This window comes from Camarhynchus parvulus, chromosome 11 (assembly GCF_901933205.1).
Source record: "Camarhynchus parvulus chromosome 11, STF_HiC, whole genome shotgun sequence".
Taxonomy (NCBI): Eukaryota; Metazoa; Chordata; class Aves; order Passeriformes; family Thraupidae; genus Camarhynchus; species Camarhynchus parvulus.
The window spans coordinates 7632994-7649279 of NC_044581.1; the positions used below are offsets into that span (position 1 = coordinate 7632994).

At 52.2% G+C, this 16286-nt stretch overlaps 1 protein-coding gene across 1 annotated transcript in view; it reads left to right on the top strand.

Annotated features, from left to right (window-relative positions):
• Window positions 1-16286, top strand: part of VAC14 (VAC14 component of PIKFYVE complex) — a 58936-nt gene that overhangs the window by 34719 nt on the left and 7931 nt on the right. The window contains exon 14 of the mRNA XM_030956266.1: window positions 3240-3372. Coding sequence (XP_030812126.1) covers window positions 3240-3372 — 133 coding nt within the window. The remainder of the gene's footprint in view (window positions 1-3239; window positions 3373-16286) is intronic.

Consider the following 16286-nt stretch of genomic DNA (forward strand, 5'->3'; position numbering starts at 1 on the left):
TTATAAGGACCCAGGCTGATATGGACTCACTGTGGCCATATAGCTGCAATTCCCACATGCCTTTTGTCATGTTTCATGTTTCACTGCTCTGATGTTCCTCTGAGCCCAAAATTCCCATTTGTTCCTATTCTAGTGGATGTCTGGACTGAGTTTCATCATTGCTCTAAGCATGGATCTTTCTTCTTCCAGCTCCCTCCTCCACATCAGATTAAAAAAAAAGAAAAAAGAAAAAGCAGAGCTGTGACGTGCCACCAGCCCCAGCTACGTTAACAGCAGATCTGGCAGGTTACAGATCTGCAAAGTCTTTTGCTTCAGGGAAAGGGGGAGAGGTGCAAGCTTCAATTAATTATGCCACAGTTTTCTTAACACTTCTTCCTGCTTGTCTCTCGTGCTTCAGAGAAAACACTTGACAAGCTGCTCCTACAGTTCTGTCGGGCTGGGAATGCCACTGTGCTGAGCTGTAACCCTCAGGGCAGTGAGCTGAGCTCTGGGCTATGCCAGGAAGGGTTACACCATGGCACACAAGGTGCCAGCCACTTCGTAGACATCCTGTAAACAGAGCAAACGGGAAGTTAGGAGGATTGGGAGGCTTTGGAAAAGAACTGCTTTGCCTGCTTGGAAGAAGTATTGCCTGTTTAAGCTCCATCTGAGGTTTGGTTGAGCCTTTTACAGCCTGGCAGACTCTGACACCCTGGTTTCTCACTCCCAGCATTAGCCCTAGAGAGCACTGGCAAGGCTGCTCTGGCATGGTGTGCCACAGTGGAAACCTTCTTTAGGAACATGCAGGCATAGCTCCTGTACACCAGGTGAGCAAAGGATGGAAAAATGATCCCTCTGGAGTTCAGTCTCAGTGCTCCCAGAGGCAAAAAAAAGAAATGCTCCCCGGAGTGGGCAGACTCACATGCTTTCTCCTAGGAAAAACAGGGCACAGACTTGTTTTCACCATTTCTGTATCCCAGTCCTTCCTTGCTTCCAGGCTGGGCAGAAGGGTCCAAGGTTCAGGAACCAGTTGATGAAAGACAACAGCAGTACTGAAGGTCCTGCAGACTAGCTGGGATCTGATCTCCAAGGCAATTCTGACTTGGATACTCAGCTGATCCAGCAGGTTGTTCCTAGTCTCCAGCTGAAGATGCAGGAGACGCTGCACAATTCAGAGCACATATCTAAAGGTGCTTGTGGCTGGTCTGTCTTGCAGCCATTCAGCTCCATACAGCTTTGTCCTGTGCACAGCAGAAGTGCTGGTCCTGTCAGGGAGGAGAAAAATTGCTGCCTCCTCCTGTTTTTCCTTTGGGATGTGTTTTAGGATATGTAATGTTTGGCATGCAAGGTGACAATGAGCAGAAAGTTGGCTTTGCTTTGTAGAGGGAACACTGTGCCATTGATGCTGCTATGGGGCTCAGAGAGACTATTTTTGGGGTCTTGAGAAGAGAGAAACTCCAAGATGAGACCTTCCCCCAGACAAGCTACAGCACTGGAGCATTGTTAGCTGGTTGGAAAGAAGGTGGGATGTCCTACCTGGTGCTAGCTCTTGTTGCAGTGCATCCGGGTTTGGGTGTCTCGGAGTTGCTGAGAAAATGGGCAAAAATACCACTTTGCATCTTTGGAAGACAGTTTCTGCCTGGTGTTCACCTGCCTTCCCAGGCTCTGCTGGGAGGTTTCAGGCTGAGCTGCAGACAGGCACAGTGGGAAGGCAGATCTGCCCCATGTCACCTCCAGACCATGTCTCTGCTTCCTTTTGAGCAGTGCTGAGCAGCTGTAGTGATGACACGTGGGGCATGGCTGCATTTTCACACCGGGTGCTCCCTGCCTTCGAACAAACACACCTTTGTTTTGGAGCACATTGGCTCAGCTGGATCCTTTTTTTTTTTCCTTTGCCCAGATCATCTTCCCTGCAGCTGAGGCGAAACATGATGCGATGGTGAACACTTGTGCTCGGGGAGCTGCCTGCTTCAAAGCCTGGTTTGGGGTTACAGATATACCAAGGGGTGGGTGAACACACAGCTCCAGCAGGAAGAGGACACTGGGTTCTGGTCAGGATGACCTTGTATTTCATTTTCCTTTTTCTTTGGCTCTGTATGTTCTCTTAGATGTTAAATCCAAACCTGGGGAAGCTGCCCTGGGTGTATCTCTTGTGTATCATTGGGAGAGGCAGGATAGAAAACAGACCAGCAGCTTTTCCATCAGCTTTCCTGGGCTTTGGCAGCTTAATTATATCTTTAATTGGCTGCTCCGTGCTCCGCTGAGTGTCCATGGAAGCAGACAACATCCATAAATCAAACTGCTCAGGTTTCCTTTGGTTATCTGATGGAAATAGTGTGTGGAGAGTAGCCTTGGGGTGCTCATGTGTGCTGGCTTCCCTCCTTACCACAGCTAGACATGGCCTTTCTGAAGGAGAAATTAAGGAAGAGAACTCCCCTTTTTGCAGAGTCGCCTTTGAAATGCTCTCTCCAAACATTTGCTTTGAGCACTGTCCTGCTAAATAAACCATCTCCCCTGGGGTTTCACTGTGGGAAAAGCAATCTTTACCTGCCAGCTCACTGCTCTTTTGTTTGGAGGGGATATTTCCCTGAGCTGGCAGCTGCCCCTTTCCCTGCCAAGAGTCTCAGACCAGGACAATCCCTAAGCCTGGAGCTCTGCTGTGGTTTGACCAGTACTGTGTGGTAGCCCTGGGGCACATTGTATATGACACTTGTACCAAGTGGCTCCTGCTCAGGGAAAATGACATCACCGAGTGTAAACCAGTGTCTGTGACACACCCCATGAATGTGTGTGTCTGCCACTACATGCACACTGGGCTTGGGGCATCTGTGCTTATGGGGTTGGGTTACAGGCTCTTCAGCTCACCAGCAAACTGGTGGTTTTGGGGTGAGTGTACATGCCGTATCTGAGGAGATGGGATTGGCTCAATTTAGAGCCTCAGGCACTCCTTCTTCTAGCAGCTACTGAAGCTGAATAGCTCTGAGATGAAAAAATCCCAAAAATCCCATTTTTAACCCAGGTGTTGCTTCCAGGGCTGTGACCACCATAAAATTCTTTCTCTTGGGCTGGAGAGAGCTAGGACAGGGCTGGCTCTGCTTGAACCAAGCAGATGTGGTTATATGAGGCTTGAAAATCTTTCCATGCCCCTGCCCTTATCATCTCAGTGCTGTGACCATGTAACCAAGGGTGTCTGTTCTCTCATCAAGGCTTTGGCAGCAGGGCCCTGGCAGCTCTAATTTGCTCTCGTCTTGCCTCCCCAGGTACAAAAGGCCTGGAGTGCTCACCCTCCACCCCCACCATGAACTCCTATTTCTACAAGTTCATGATCAACCTGCTCAAGCGCTTCAGCAGTGAACGGAAACTCCTGGAAGCCAGAGGAGCCTTCATCATCAGGTCAGAGCACCCCACCAGCCTCACTGAATCTCCTGAGTACTCCTGGGACGGGTGGGACGGTGATGGCAGGGTCAAGCACCCCAAGTACTACATTCATTCAGAGCCAAAACCATTTCCTCAAGCTTCCCTCGCACTCCAGCAAACGGGTTTGGAGCAAATGGGATTTGCCTTTCACATGTCAAGGCACCATATTTCTCTCTCCCATCCCCGGAGGCAAAGTGGCTCCTTATTAAACAATGTTGTCAGAGCCTGTTTCGTTAAGAAGCAACTAGACCAGCCAGAGCAGGAGACAGGCTTGCACTCCTAGTGCCAAGCTGAATGAATCCCTCCAGCCGGCTTGGCGAGATGCTCACCCATCCAAAGCCATGTGTTTCAATGCATAGAGTTGGGAGATTTTGCTTCAGCTTTTTAAGGAGAGGCAGAGGCTGGAGAGCCAAATGTTGTGAAGGCTGGAATGCCAAGTGTCATGGCAGCTGGCAGGCAGTTATCTTTATTGCAATAAAATCTGGGGCAAGGGATAACCGTTCCTCAGCTTGCTGGGAAATAAGAGGGTTAATGGTCAAAGTGAGGTGGAGAAATCAGTGAGGAGGTCGGTGGAATCAGCTGGCAGGACCCTCAGTTTTCCTCCCTTGCTTTCAGGGATGTGGCATCAAAATGAACAGGGGGAGAGCATGAGATAAAAGCCATGCTTCTATGGGAGAAGAGAGCCACCACTCTAAAGGCACAGGGGTGTGCCAGGTACTGATGAAGAGATCCCATCACTGCAGTGGGAAAATACAGCATGCAGAGTTCCCAAAATTTGCTAAGCTGAGCTGGGTGTGGAGTTGTATCTGCTTGGGCAGCAATTTTTGGCCTAAGTCCGGATTCATCCCAGAGACAATATCCCACTCAGAGTGTCCACTCTCCTCTAACCAGTCAGCACAGCCCTAAGATAAGCCATCTTGGCAAGGAGGTGGCCTCATGATGTGTTAGTGAAGCAGGGTGACCAGAGTGACAGTGAGCCTGGACAGGGTCCCATTTAAAAGCTCTCCTGTACCCTGGCTACCTCCAGCTTTTTCCCTGCAGCTCTGGCAGGAGGATCCTTGGCTGGCAGGCCCAGCTTTCCCAGCAGCCAGCCAGAGGTGCGGTGGGACTGGCTCACAGCAGCTCAGCGAGCTGAGGCTTTTTACAGTGACTCATGCCCCAAAAAATCTGGTAAAGCAAAAAAAAAAAAAAAAAATTTTAAAAATAGATGACTCTGTCCTTTGTCAAGTCACGTTGTTGCTCATATGGGGTAGATGCAGGACTGGAGCCAAAGTGGTGGTTCTGGGAGGGTGAGCCATGCCCTCAGGTGCCAGTGATTAACTCTGAAACCTACTGATGGCGGGTAAAAGAGTGGTGTAAACTAACATCTCTGCTGCTTCCAGAAAGAGCGAGATGAAAATAGAGGAGAAAAACTTTTACAGGACTCTCTGGCAAAGATTGATCTCTTGCCGGAGAGGCTCAGTGAATGTGGGAGCCTCATGGAGCTATTTTTAGCCACTTTTCAAATTGAAGCCGTATGCGCGTTCCCACGTTACATCCCTCCCCTGTCCACAAGCCAGCTCAGCTGTTTTGCACAGCAGGGTGAGAAGCCAGCCTCATGTTTGACTTAAGAGATGCTGGTGATGTTTCATTCTGAGCTGAAGAGTGCGAGGGGGATGCTTGAGAGACTGGGACAGCATCTGCTGAAGTGCGGTCCAGGACCACTGATGCCTCTTTCCCAGGCTGGCCTGGGAACACTGAAACAGGGAAGGAAAATAGGCCTGTTACGTTTAGGCAATGATTTCCAGCTGAAGGATTAGTGTTCACAGGAAAGGGAAATGGAGGACAGGGGTTTTATTCAAGCACAGCACAGCAGTTTTCCCTGTCACGTTGCTGGTGGGCACATTCAAAGGTCCATGAGGTCACATAGGGGATCTGCGATTAAGGCAGTTTATTTCTAATCCAACTCAAGTTTGTTCATGCTTGGTTTCTGACTCTGAAAGAACTTTAGACATTCTCCTGGTATGTCCTCAGAGTCCCAGAGATAGAGGTTATAGTACATTGCATGCTTGAGGATGGGAATGGAGTTTGACCACTGGTCTCTGCAGGAGGTGGGACCATCTCTTGCTCTGTAAGGACCTGTAGTCCCCAAGACAGGTAGAACTGCTCCAGAGCCTTCCTGATGCTGAGAGATGGGTGGGAGAATTACCTGCAGCCCTCACTGGCAGAATTCACCCTTGAAGCCTGGCTCAGGCTGAGATAGGGGCTGTGGTGGGTGGTGTCACCATCAGTAACCCCAGTCCCAAGGTAGGTGTCTTGAGATGCTTTGCCAGAGAAGACAGGGTGGAGCTAAATGGAAATGGAAACTTCCTTCAAAATAACAGGGAAACAGCTCCAAAAACTTCTGTCATTCATAAGGAAGTATCCAGAGAATTTTTTCTCCTTTACCTGTGACTACCAGGCTGGGGATAACCCAACACTGGCATGTGGTCCCTCTGCCAGCACTGTTTGTGCCTCAAAGAGATGGATCGCTCTGCTGCTTTCCCGAGTGGGATCCAATGCCCATCACACCATGGTGTGATGCCTCATCTGTGCCAAGGGCTTTAGGATTAGGATCCCCTCAACCCAAGCAGACCTCACAGAGAGAAAGCCTCTGGCTGTGGTGGAGCTCACATCCCCAGCTGAGCCCCAGCAGGAGAAGTTGGACTTGATGATCCTTGTGGCTCCCTTTCAACTCCCTGTCATCTATGATCTATGAGAAAGGAAGAGCAACATCCAGGAGAAGGCTCTTCAGGGCTGTTTAGATGCCTCATAAATGTCTGGGCAAAGGATTTGCTGCGGGGATTGCAGTGGTACAAGTCCCATAGAGTCTCGTGCTGTGCCACCCCTCTCCCCTGGAGGAGGGAGAGAAACCTGCTCCCATGATCTCTTCCAAATATTTTTTTTTCAATTTGGCATCAGTTTTGTACATTGCAGCTGACAGGGTTCCTTTGGGGGTCCCTTCTCTCTTACTGTCACTTGTGACCTTTTTTAGGCTGGAAGCCAGTAAAATTAATCTGCCTTCAAAACTAAGAATACCAAGTGCTGCCTTCTCCTCTCAAACCAGGCATGCTTGCACTCAAACATTGCTCCTAAAGTGTTGTCAGAGGCAGGAGCATCAGTTACCTCCCACCTTGATAAGCACATCTGAGGCCTTCCACCCTTCTCACTAATTGCCCTGGCTGGCACGTGGCTGTCCTGGATTCACCAGAGCCCTTAAGCAAGAAGCAAATATTCCCATTCAGCTGCTGACCTCTTGGAGCAGCAGAAAAATGCGGAGGAGCTTCCAAAGCATCACATGGCTCCCTGGAGCAGCAGGCTGTCCTCCAGGCAGGAGCCCTGTGCAGGGAAAGCTGCTTGGCCCGTCAGGAGGCAGGCAGCAGAGCGGCACCGAGCTTTTCAGCTCACACTGAGATTTGCAGGCTGGATTTAATTCCTGTTGGTTGGTACCAGTGCAGTGGGATGGGGGGATTAAGGGAGAGGTTAAGCCCCTACTGCATGGACATCAGTGCTGCTGCTCGGAGCACAGTGTGAGGATAGGGCTGGCTGCCCTTGCGAGGAGCTGTCTTCTCCCCTCAACCGGCCCCCAGGGCTGGTTGTGCAGTTCCTGTGCTGTCCCCAGGGTCAGTCTGAGCTCCAGGAGCTGGTTCAACTGGCTAAGTCAAGCCTAGCACCAAAGCAGCTGGCTTTTTGCTGCTCTCTGAGATGGAACAGCTCAGACATTCATGGCTGATGTACCTTGCCACAGCAAATGAACCCTCTGGGGTATGGGATGTGCTTGAGTGGCTGGAGACATCGCTATGCATGTCGTGTGTGGATGCTTTGAAGCACAAGGCCTAATTCTGAAGCCCAGCAAGGCCATTTTCTTGCAGAGCAGTGGCACCCTGGGGCAGAGAGGATGCCTGAGTCAGCACTTTGCTCCCCAGGCACAGCCGCACGCAGGGGTTGTCTCAGCTTGTTTTATAGAGCTGTTAAATGAACCTCCCCACTGCCTGGCACTTTCTCACAGGGTGTTTTCTGAGGTTAAGCTGCTTGGAAGAGGCCCTGGCATGACTTTTCAACCACCTGGCATGTGATGCACCTGGTGAGACTTGTCCATTTGACTGGGGATGGTCCTTGGCCTTTAGGGGTATGCTTGAACCCTGTGGGGACTGGCCAGGAGGGCTGGCTGGCTCTGCATCCACTCTGGAAGACGTAGGCTGGAGCATATAAGGTTGTTCAGCCAATTTATGGCATTAGCTGCAGAGCTGGAAAATCCCAAGTCTCGTGATGGGGCCACAGATTTATACTTCCAGCAGACGGGAAAAGTTCACCTGGCTGGAAATTCTGACTGTTCTTGAGATCTCAAAGCCCTGCTGGGATGAGGCCAGTGGAGAGCTGGATAATGAGGGCAGAGCTGAGGACAAAGACTGGCAGGTCACACTGGGTGCATGAAGGGCTGTACAGATGCCCTCGAGGCTGGGGTGGCCAGTCCCTCTTTTTGGGCATGACAGGGCTCTTCTGCCTCTGAGACTCTGACTGTACAACACTAGTTTCTCCACAAAAAGTATTGAAAAAGTGAGTTTGAACCTGCTAACCAGGACGAGGAGTCAGAGAGGAGGGGAGCAGAGGGCTGGAGGAGCGTGCAGCGCAGACATCCATCCGATGCTCTTGGCAGGCCCGCAGTGAGGTGCGTGTTAAATCACTTTTGACTGGCCTGCCTGGCATTCCCAGGGCTGTGCTCTCTGTCTGGGAGAGTGGGAAGGGAAGGGCTGCCTGCCAGCATCCCAGTGAGCAGGGCTGTCAGGAGGGAGTGGGATGGGGGTTTAGCTGCAGATTTGGATAGCAAGGGATGCACTGGGGACCCTGTACAGAGCCAATGGGTGTTTGTTTTGGTAATAAGGGGGTGCCACGACCACAGGATGCCTCTGTACTGCAGTGAGCCAGTGTCCCTCTGGCCCCATCCTGCCTCCCACCTCATCCCTAACCTTGTCCTTTCCTGCTGCTGTGCTATCCTCACTTCCCAGCCCCTCACTGGAGGCTCAGGAGCTGGGGCTAACCAAAACCCTCCTCTTCTCCCAGGCATCCAGGCATCCTGGATGCTCTTGAGCTCCTCTGGACACACATTTTCCTTGAGCAAACACCCCAGTACCCCCTGATGATGTGGGGGCACCCAGTGCTGGGATGCAGGACCCACTCCTGCTCCTTCCTTTGGATGTGCTGATGCCACTGTGCCCCCTCCAGCTCCCATTGACAAACCCATGCCCTGAAAATCCCTCTACAAGTGAATCAGGGCTGGAGGGGGGACACGTGTCACCTCTTCCTCTCTCCCACCCTCGGTGCCACTGCAATGCAGAACAAAACCTGCGTTTGTTTTTGCGGGAACCATTTGGCTTGTACTCAGCAAAGTGCAAAAAAAAAAGAAGGGGAAAAAAAATGGAGGCTCTTTGATAAACTGTGATATGAACTCGGGTAAAATCCAAACAGCTGTGAGTGCTACAAGGGAAGCTTCTGTGTCGGGAGGCAGCGAGCCTGCGAAAATCCACTGCTCTGCCTGCCAGGATGCTCGCTGGCCGCCTGCCCTCCGGCTTTAATGAACTGTGCACTCGCCATCCCCCTCCTCATGCCTCACCGAGAGCAGGAACAGGAGAAAGCTTTTTAGTTTGTGGGTTTTTTGTCCATTTGCAAAGCAGAAAGAGGGACTCCCTGTCACCCGAGGCCCTGGCCAGGCACAGGGTGGTGGAGCAGGGTGCTGAACATGCCCAGTTCTGCAGAGCTCAGTGGGCTTCTCCTCACTCATCTCCAGCCTATTCCTCTGTGCCTCCTTTTAATTCTCCCTGCTCCCCAAAACATTCTCTCCCCAGTTTGCCATGTAAAACCCCCTGCCTGGAGATCCAGAATGGTGATACAGCAGTGTGGTGGCAAACAGGCTCTGCTTTCCTGCATCCTCCCTCTGCTCCAGGCTTGCACTCCGGGGTCTCCTTGGGCTCCTATGGGATTTTGGAAGAAGCCAGCAACCCCATTGTACCTTCAAAAGCCCCCAGCTCTCAAATTGCCTCTTTTACATTGCACAGTGAGCTCCACAAGCCCACAGGAGCATGTGTTTATTGAGGTTTTAATTCACTGAGGCTCTGGGACATCATTCTGGACTCTCCGATGCCCTCTCAGCCCCATGAAGCAGGAGCCAGAGGGGGGAAAACCCAGTTTCCACCACAGCAGAGGTTGGCTCTGGAGTCACAATGCCCCAGCAGTCAGCAACAGCATGACCTTCACAAGGGAGGAGCCTGGTTGCCCTGTCAAAGGATTATCCCTGCTGGGAGAGCAGGAGCTGGGTCAGCCCTGGCCAGCTCCCTGCTGGGGCTGTACCCCCAGGGAAGGACAGGAGATGCCTCCACGGAGCTCCAGGGGCTGGGTGAGCTGGGGTGCACCTGGAAATGAGTTTGCTGCTCCAGGAGCAGCCGTACTTGGAGTTGCTTGGAAGTGTTTGATGGGTTTTCCTGTAGAAAAATGGGAACCACATGTGAGCAGCGGTGCTGGCGTGGGCTGGGACTAATTTGGGTCAGTGAGAGGGTGGAGGGGAGGAAGGGGAAATGTGCGTAGGAGAGGAAAACCCTCACAAAACGGCCAAGTTCCTTCAAAGGGCAGGTCCCCAGGTAGGGATATCTGCTTCCTCCCAGCACTTTCCTTAGGATCACAGCAGGAATGCTGTGGAAAAGCTGGCTGTGGAAGGAGGGAACTGGGATAAGGCAAACTGGACAGTGGGGAGAGGAGCCCACAGCTTCCCTGCTTGATGACTGTCATATTCTGCAGAGCAGGGATTCAGCACAAGCAGCTTCCAAAGTGTCTCCCAAATTTTTTTTGCCTGGCTGATGGGGTGACGACCCTCATCATGGGGAAGCAGCTTAACCTGTCTGATCCTGCTGGTTGGCCTCAGGTCTTCTGATGGTGCTTCCTTTTCTGGCTCTGCAGCTGTGACAACTGGGTTTATTCATCTTTGTGGAGGGAAGAGCCAGGACAGGAAATCAGGCTGAGTTAACAGTGTTTTTCCCCCACCTGTCTTCCAGGGGATCTTGTTCAGTTATCCCCAGGCACAGGGCACACTCAGTTAAAAACTGAGAAGAGCTCATCTCAGCCAGTGGGTCCAGCTGGGCACTCTGCTCCCAGGATGGGATGTCCTCAGATAAGGTATCTCTGGATGGGACATCTTTAACTCCCCACTGAAAGCACAGAGCTGTACAAAAGCCACCTTGGTTGGAGTTCCTGCCGTTCAGTGCTCCTTCCCTTCCTGCATGAGCTGCTCCTCGTGTTCAGCTGCACATGGAGCTGGTCCCCTCAAAGCACTGGGTGCTCTCTTATGGTCCTGGCAGGGCAGGGAGCATCCATCTGCTCTCCTCATGCATCTATGGGCCCTGGAGGGTTTGAGGGAGAAGGCTCCTCTGGCTGTATCCCTTTTTGGGATCCTTCCAGGGATCCTGGCTCAGAAGGCAGGGCAGGCTTTGTGATCCAATGCAATGCTGAGAGGCAGAGGGCATGGAGGCAAGCCTGGCACTAAAGCTGAAATAGCATCTGGAGTGTCTAAACCATGGCATAAATGGGGTATTTTTTCAGCTGACACTTGAGTAGGAAGTGCAGCAGGGCTCACTGAGTTATGGGCACCTCCTTCCCTGAGCTCCAGGATGTGCTTGAGTTGTTGGCAGAAGAGACAAGGCAGCTTCACCTCCCACCCCAGGATACACTTATCCCTGAGCCATGGGATGCTGCCACCTCTTCCCAGCCCCTCTTCCTTCCTTCTGGAAAGCTTCACCCTTAAACACAGAGTGTATTCCTGCCATAGTCTATCCCTCTGCTTTCTGAGGTCTAGAGATAACCAGCAGGACTATTTTCCCTCAAGTTTGCCTTCCCTACATGGCCATCCAAAGGCTCATCCATCTCTAGGACAGCAACCTGCTCCTTGGCCATGCTTTTAGGAGCAAAAGCACTTTTATTTCTTCACCTTAAAGCAAAGTGATGGGGAAGGGTGAGCACAGCTCCCATCTGTGTACAAACTGTGCATACCCTGAACAGGATCAGTCTCTCCCAGCTCCTGTTGCCACAGCTTTGCACCCGCTCCTTTAACCTATTTTATTTGCAGTGATGAGAAATTATAGGGGGAGAAATAAGGCGCTTGTCAGTTTTCTTGAAAATTAGGCCACAGCTGTCAGCCTGAAAGGGAAGCGGACGTCTCGAAGGAAGGATCTGCTGCTGCTGCTGCTCTACAGTTCTCCCCCACTCCCAAGCCAGCTCCTACCCTTCCTCCCCTTCCCAACAGAGCTTGCCTGAAAACATCAGTGCCCGGTGTCGCTGTCCCTCTGGGAACAGGTTCTGGAGGGCTCACTTCAACATGAGTTGTTCCTCTCAGCTGTGGTGGTGGCTGGAGCCAGGCATGTGCTCTAATGCTGCTGCAGGTGCCTCCTGCCTGGGGCTTGAAGCCCCAAGAGCTGTGGGCAAGACTTGCATTTGCCATCCATTTTGCCATCAAGTCACTGGCAAGTTTAAAAGTTGGAAAATAAGTGCTTGGGCAGGTAATTTTTTGCTTTCCTGGAGGGTTTGGAAGGGGAGGTTTGCCTGTTTTTCAAGTGAGCCTTTTGTAGATGCTCAGATGTTCCTACAGTATTTTGTAAGCTTTGCAGGTCGTCAGTGCAGGTGCTCAAGGCCAGGTTGTATGGGGCTTGGAGCAATCTGGTCTAGTGAAAGGCATCCCTGCCCATGGCAGGGGGGTTGAAATGAGATGGTTTTTAAGGTCCCTTCCAAGCCAAACCATTCTACAATTCTGTGGGCAGGATAGCTTTATCCATCAGTCACTATAAAGTTTCCTCAAGGAAAGTCCTGGCACACATCAGCTTGAGCAGCTGGAGACTGGTACTGGTTGTCTGTCTAGTGGGCTTCCCCTAGGAGGAGCTGTCACATTCATCTGTGTTATGCTAAAAGTTGGGCCATACCTTGGGCTGAGTGGACTGTCAGGTTTCCAAATTGAGTTGTCTTTTAGCTTCTGGCCCATTCCAAAGGGTATTACTCTTCCTTCTCCTTGGTACAGCCCTGTTTCCCTCTCCTGTTTGGTACAGAGCTGCAGGTATCCCACTGATCCTAAAAATGCCCAGAGGTGTTGGATATCTGCTTGGAGAACTCAAGATGATCTTGTCGAAGGGCACTGTTCTCCAGCCATGTCCAAGGTGGGAACAAGGCTGCGTTCATCACAGGAGGGCACATCAAGGTGGATGTGCCCAGCTTCAGGCTGGACTGTCAGCTTTAGTGTGCAGCAGGGCAGCCATCCTGCCAGGCAGGACAGGGACCTCCCATGGCCTGATGTCCAGGTGGAGCAGCAGGAGGAGCAGAAGGCACGGGTGGAGGCTCTGCAGGATCAAGATGCTGTTTCACCAGCTGAAGGTGGCCTGAAACACTAACGTACATTTGTGCTGCGTTCCTCTCAGGCATCTTGGTTGCTGTGGGGATCCCCAGGGATCCCTCGGAGCGTCTTTGGCTGAGGCAGCCAGGCCAGCGCTGAGCTGGCACCGCAGTTGTCACTGACGGCTGCTGCCAGGCAGACGCTCCGTGGGAGGCTTCTCTTGTTTGCACTGAAACACTCTGCACCTTTCCCTTTTCAAGAGAAGGCATCGCAGGGCTTGTCTCCTCCGGCTTTCCCAGATCCACACATCTCCTTCCCAGATCCACACATCCCTTCCCAGATCCACACATCTCCTCCCAGGATATGCACATCTCTGGTCTGCAGCTTTCACTGAGTTTCCCTGGAGAGTTTCCTTGATAACCATTCCAGGAGACCAAAGCTGATGAGGGTCCTTCTCCTCCCCAGACCTGCCTCCTGGACAGAAGGAGCTCTCCTGTTCCTAAACCTCACAAACCCTTCAAAATCCCTTACATAAAATGCGATGAATTTTGTAAAGCAGGAGCTGCTGGGGTTGCTATGGTTTCCCTTGCCCAGAGGAGCAGCTCTGGAGCCTGGATTCAGGAAAGGAGGGGATTAAAATGGAGGACTGGGATTTTCTTTGCTGATATGGAGGGAAAGGATGGGACAATGACATCCTGCTGCCTTCCCCACTTGCTCTCTTCTCCCCTTCACATCCTAATTTTATCTATGCTTTCTCTGCAAATTCCTAAAGGATCCCAGCTGCTGGGCCAGGCTGGGGATGTTGCTTTTGCTGGCAGGAGAATTCAGGGGGATGGGGAGGGGCAGTGGGTATCACAGAGGCTGTGGATTTCCTGGTTAGGTGGGTTAAGCCAGGGCATCTGTTGGGGAGCCTGGGGTGTGGAGGAAGGGTGGGGGATAGCCTTTGGGAGGAGAGAGGAAGGGAGCAGAGGAAGAGGAGGGTTGGGAGGAAGTATGGAGGGGCTCTGCCCTCATCACAGCTGTGGAAGTCTTTTTGCGATCCATGAGGAGAAAAGTGGAGCAGAACCCCTCAGGGCATCACTCCCAGGCCTCAGCCAGCTCCTTCCACAGCTCAGGCTCTGTCCCAGTTGCTGGAAGTGGGACGAGACATGATCCTCTCCCTGCTGGGGCCCCGTGTCTATTAGCCCAGAGCTAATAAAGCGAATCACTGGTGCTTAATGAAGAAGCACCTGCTTAATTGAACACAGCAGGATGGTGCTCAGCATGGCCAGGCAATGGGATGGGACCAGTGTTTCCCCCCAGGCACCCCACAGATCCCAGAGGAGGAGGCGGTTCTGCAGTGAGACTGGATCTCATCTTACTTTTTTTAGATTTTAGGGGAAAAACAAACGTTCACCCTCTTCAAGCAGGCATTGGTCTGGCCTCTGCCACCCTGTTCCTGTGTGGTGGCTCGGGGCAGGGGACGGGGCTGAAGTGGTTAAAGGAACGAGCGGGCAGGATGGGAACTCTGACAGCTCCCTGAAATGATGATGTTTAGATTAGCCGGTTTCCAGGCATCGAGTTGTCAAAGCAAGAGGGCTGGGAGGGACGCCGGGGCTTGTCCTTAATTGGAGATGTGGCTCTAAAGCCACCCCATCTTGCCAACATCCTCTGGGCTCCAGCATACTGCCCTGCAGCAGCTCCCTGCCCCTGCACGATCCCTGTTTTGCTTGTTCCCATTGCTCATCCCACCCCACCGACCATTTGTGTGATGAGAATTCGTTGTGATTGACATTGCTGTGCTGGCAATTTGGTGGCTGCTACATCAGAGACACAGGGGGACCCTAGGGTGGCATGGGCACGCAAAGCTTGTGGTGACCTCTGTGGCTCTTCCCTTGGCCAGCCTCGTGTTGTCAAGGAGTCCTTTAGGCAAGGGGATGGGCAGGTCCTGTGACTGCAGCAGGGGCTGGAGGTGACCTGCTGGGCCCCTTGGGAGCCCCATGGTGGCTCGAGGTGTCCCCGAGGCATCGTCACGCTGCAGGTGGATGCTGCCTCCCATCTGCCTGCAGCCACATTCCTTGGCTGCATAGGAAAGGCTTGAATAACCCTTTTAATTTGAGGAGTTAAATTTTAATGGCCTGGATACCACATTTCATTATCGCCATGTGCCTGCACTACTGGCTGCGTAACATAACCAGTGTCTGCCATGGTGCTCTGCAGCTCCTGCCTCCCTGGGGACACTTCCTGCCCTCTTCTTCCATGCCAGGAGATCCTTGGGGACTCTCTGGGTCCCCATGAGCAAGGGGATGCACATCACTCACAGGGATGTAGGGAAAGCTCCAGGGAGAGACATCTTGCTGGAATGATGCTTCAGGGGGATTAGCCAGTTCCTTTCCTCATCACATCATGTATATATGGGGAGATATATATATACACACACATATATATATATATTCAAGGGGTATGTGTATGTATATATATACACATATTTATGGGATGTATATATCCAGGATATATTTATGGTGTATACATATAAGGGGTATGGCTCCCACTTTCCCTCCCCTCTGCCCTGTTCCCTTCCACAGCCACTCCACTGACATCTCAATTGAAGCCACCTGTCCTCTGTTCAGTCCCTTTCCCTGCCTCCTCCCAGTCAGCCTGGCATTCTCCTCATGCCATCAAAGCCTCCCAGGGAATGGGCTCCTGGGGACCCTCCCACCCCACCAGCAGCCGCCTGGTGCTGGCAGTTGGGCTCAGCTACTGGCTGCTGTCACAGAGGCCAGCAGCTGCAGGACCAGCCAGTTGTCACCTCCTTTGGGGATTGCTTTTGGGATATCCCGGCCAAGGGGCTTCATGGAGGGGAGTTTGAGGTCTGTGCCACTGCCATAGGAGGATGCTGTGCACTGGCAAACTCATTCTGCTGGTGGATCCCAGAGAATCTGGGAGCAGCTGGAGGGGCTGGTGCCCAAGTGGGACAGCATCCCTATGAGGTGACGTGGCTCTGAAGCAGAGGGACTGTCCACACAGCTCCTTCTCTAGTACCCCAACAGTTTCCAGTTCCCCAGTGCCGCTGAAAGGAGGGGGGAGAATCCCAACCTTGCCCCACTAATCAAAACCAGGCCTGAAATTAGAAAGCAGCTTGCATTCAGCCCTCTGCTCGCTGCAAGCACGGCATTCACCAGCCAAATGGCAGAGCCCCTGTTTATGGAAAGTGAGAGACTTCCTTTTCTGTGGAGGGGGAACCTGAAGGCATCCTTTTTGTCATGGGGGAGCTTTGGAAGTTACTGAGTTGCCCTCGGTGCTCCCTGGCACTGTTTTTCTTGTTTAAGCTCTTGCTGTAGTCTTCTTGCCTGGAAGGTGCAAAACACCAGCTCCCCACTAGCCATGAGCATTGCAGCCAGTCCCGGCTGTACTGGTGCACCAACCACGTCACTGTTGAGACTAAAACTATCCCAGTGTTTGTTTCTGGAGAACCCATCCCTTCTTTGGGCACATTAAACCATCCCACTTCATGGTTGAAGTGCCCAGCTCC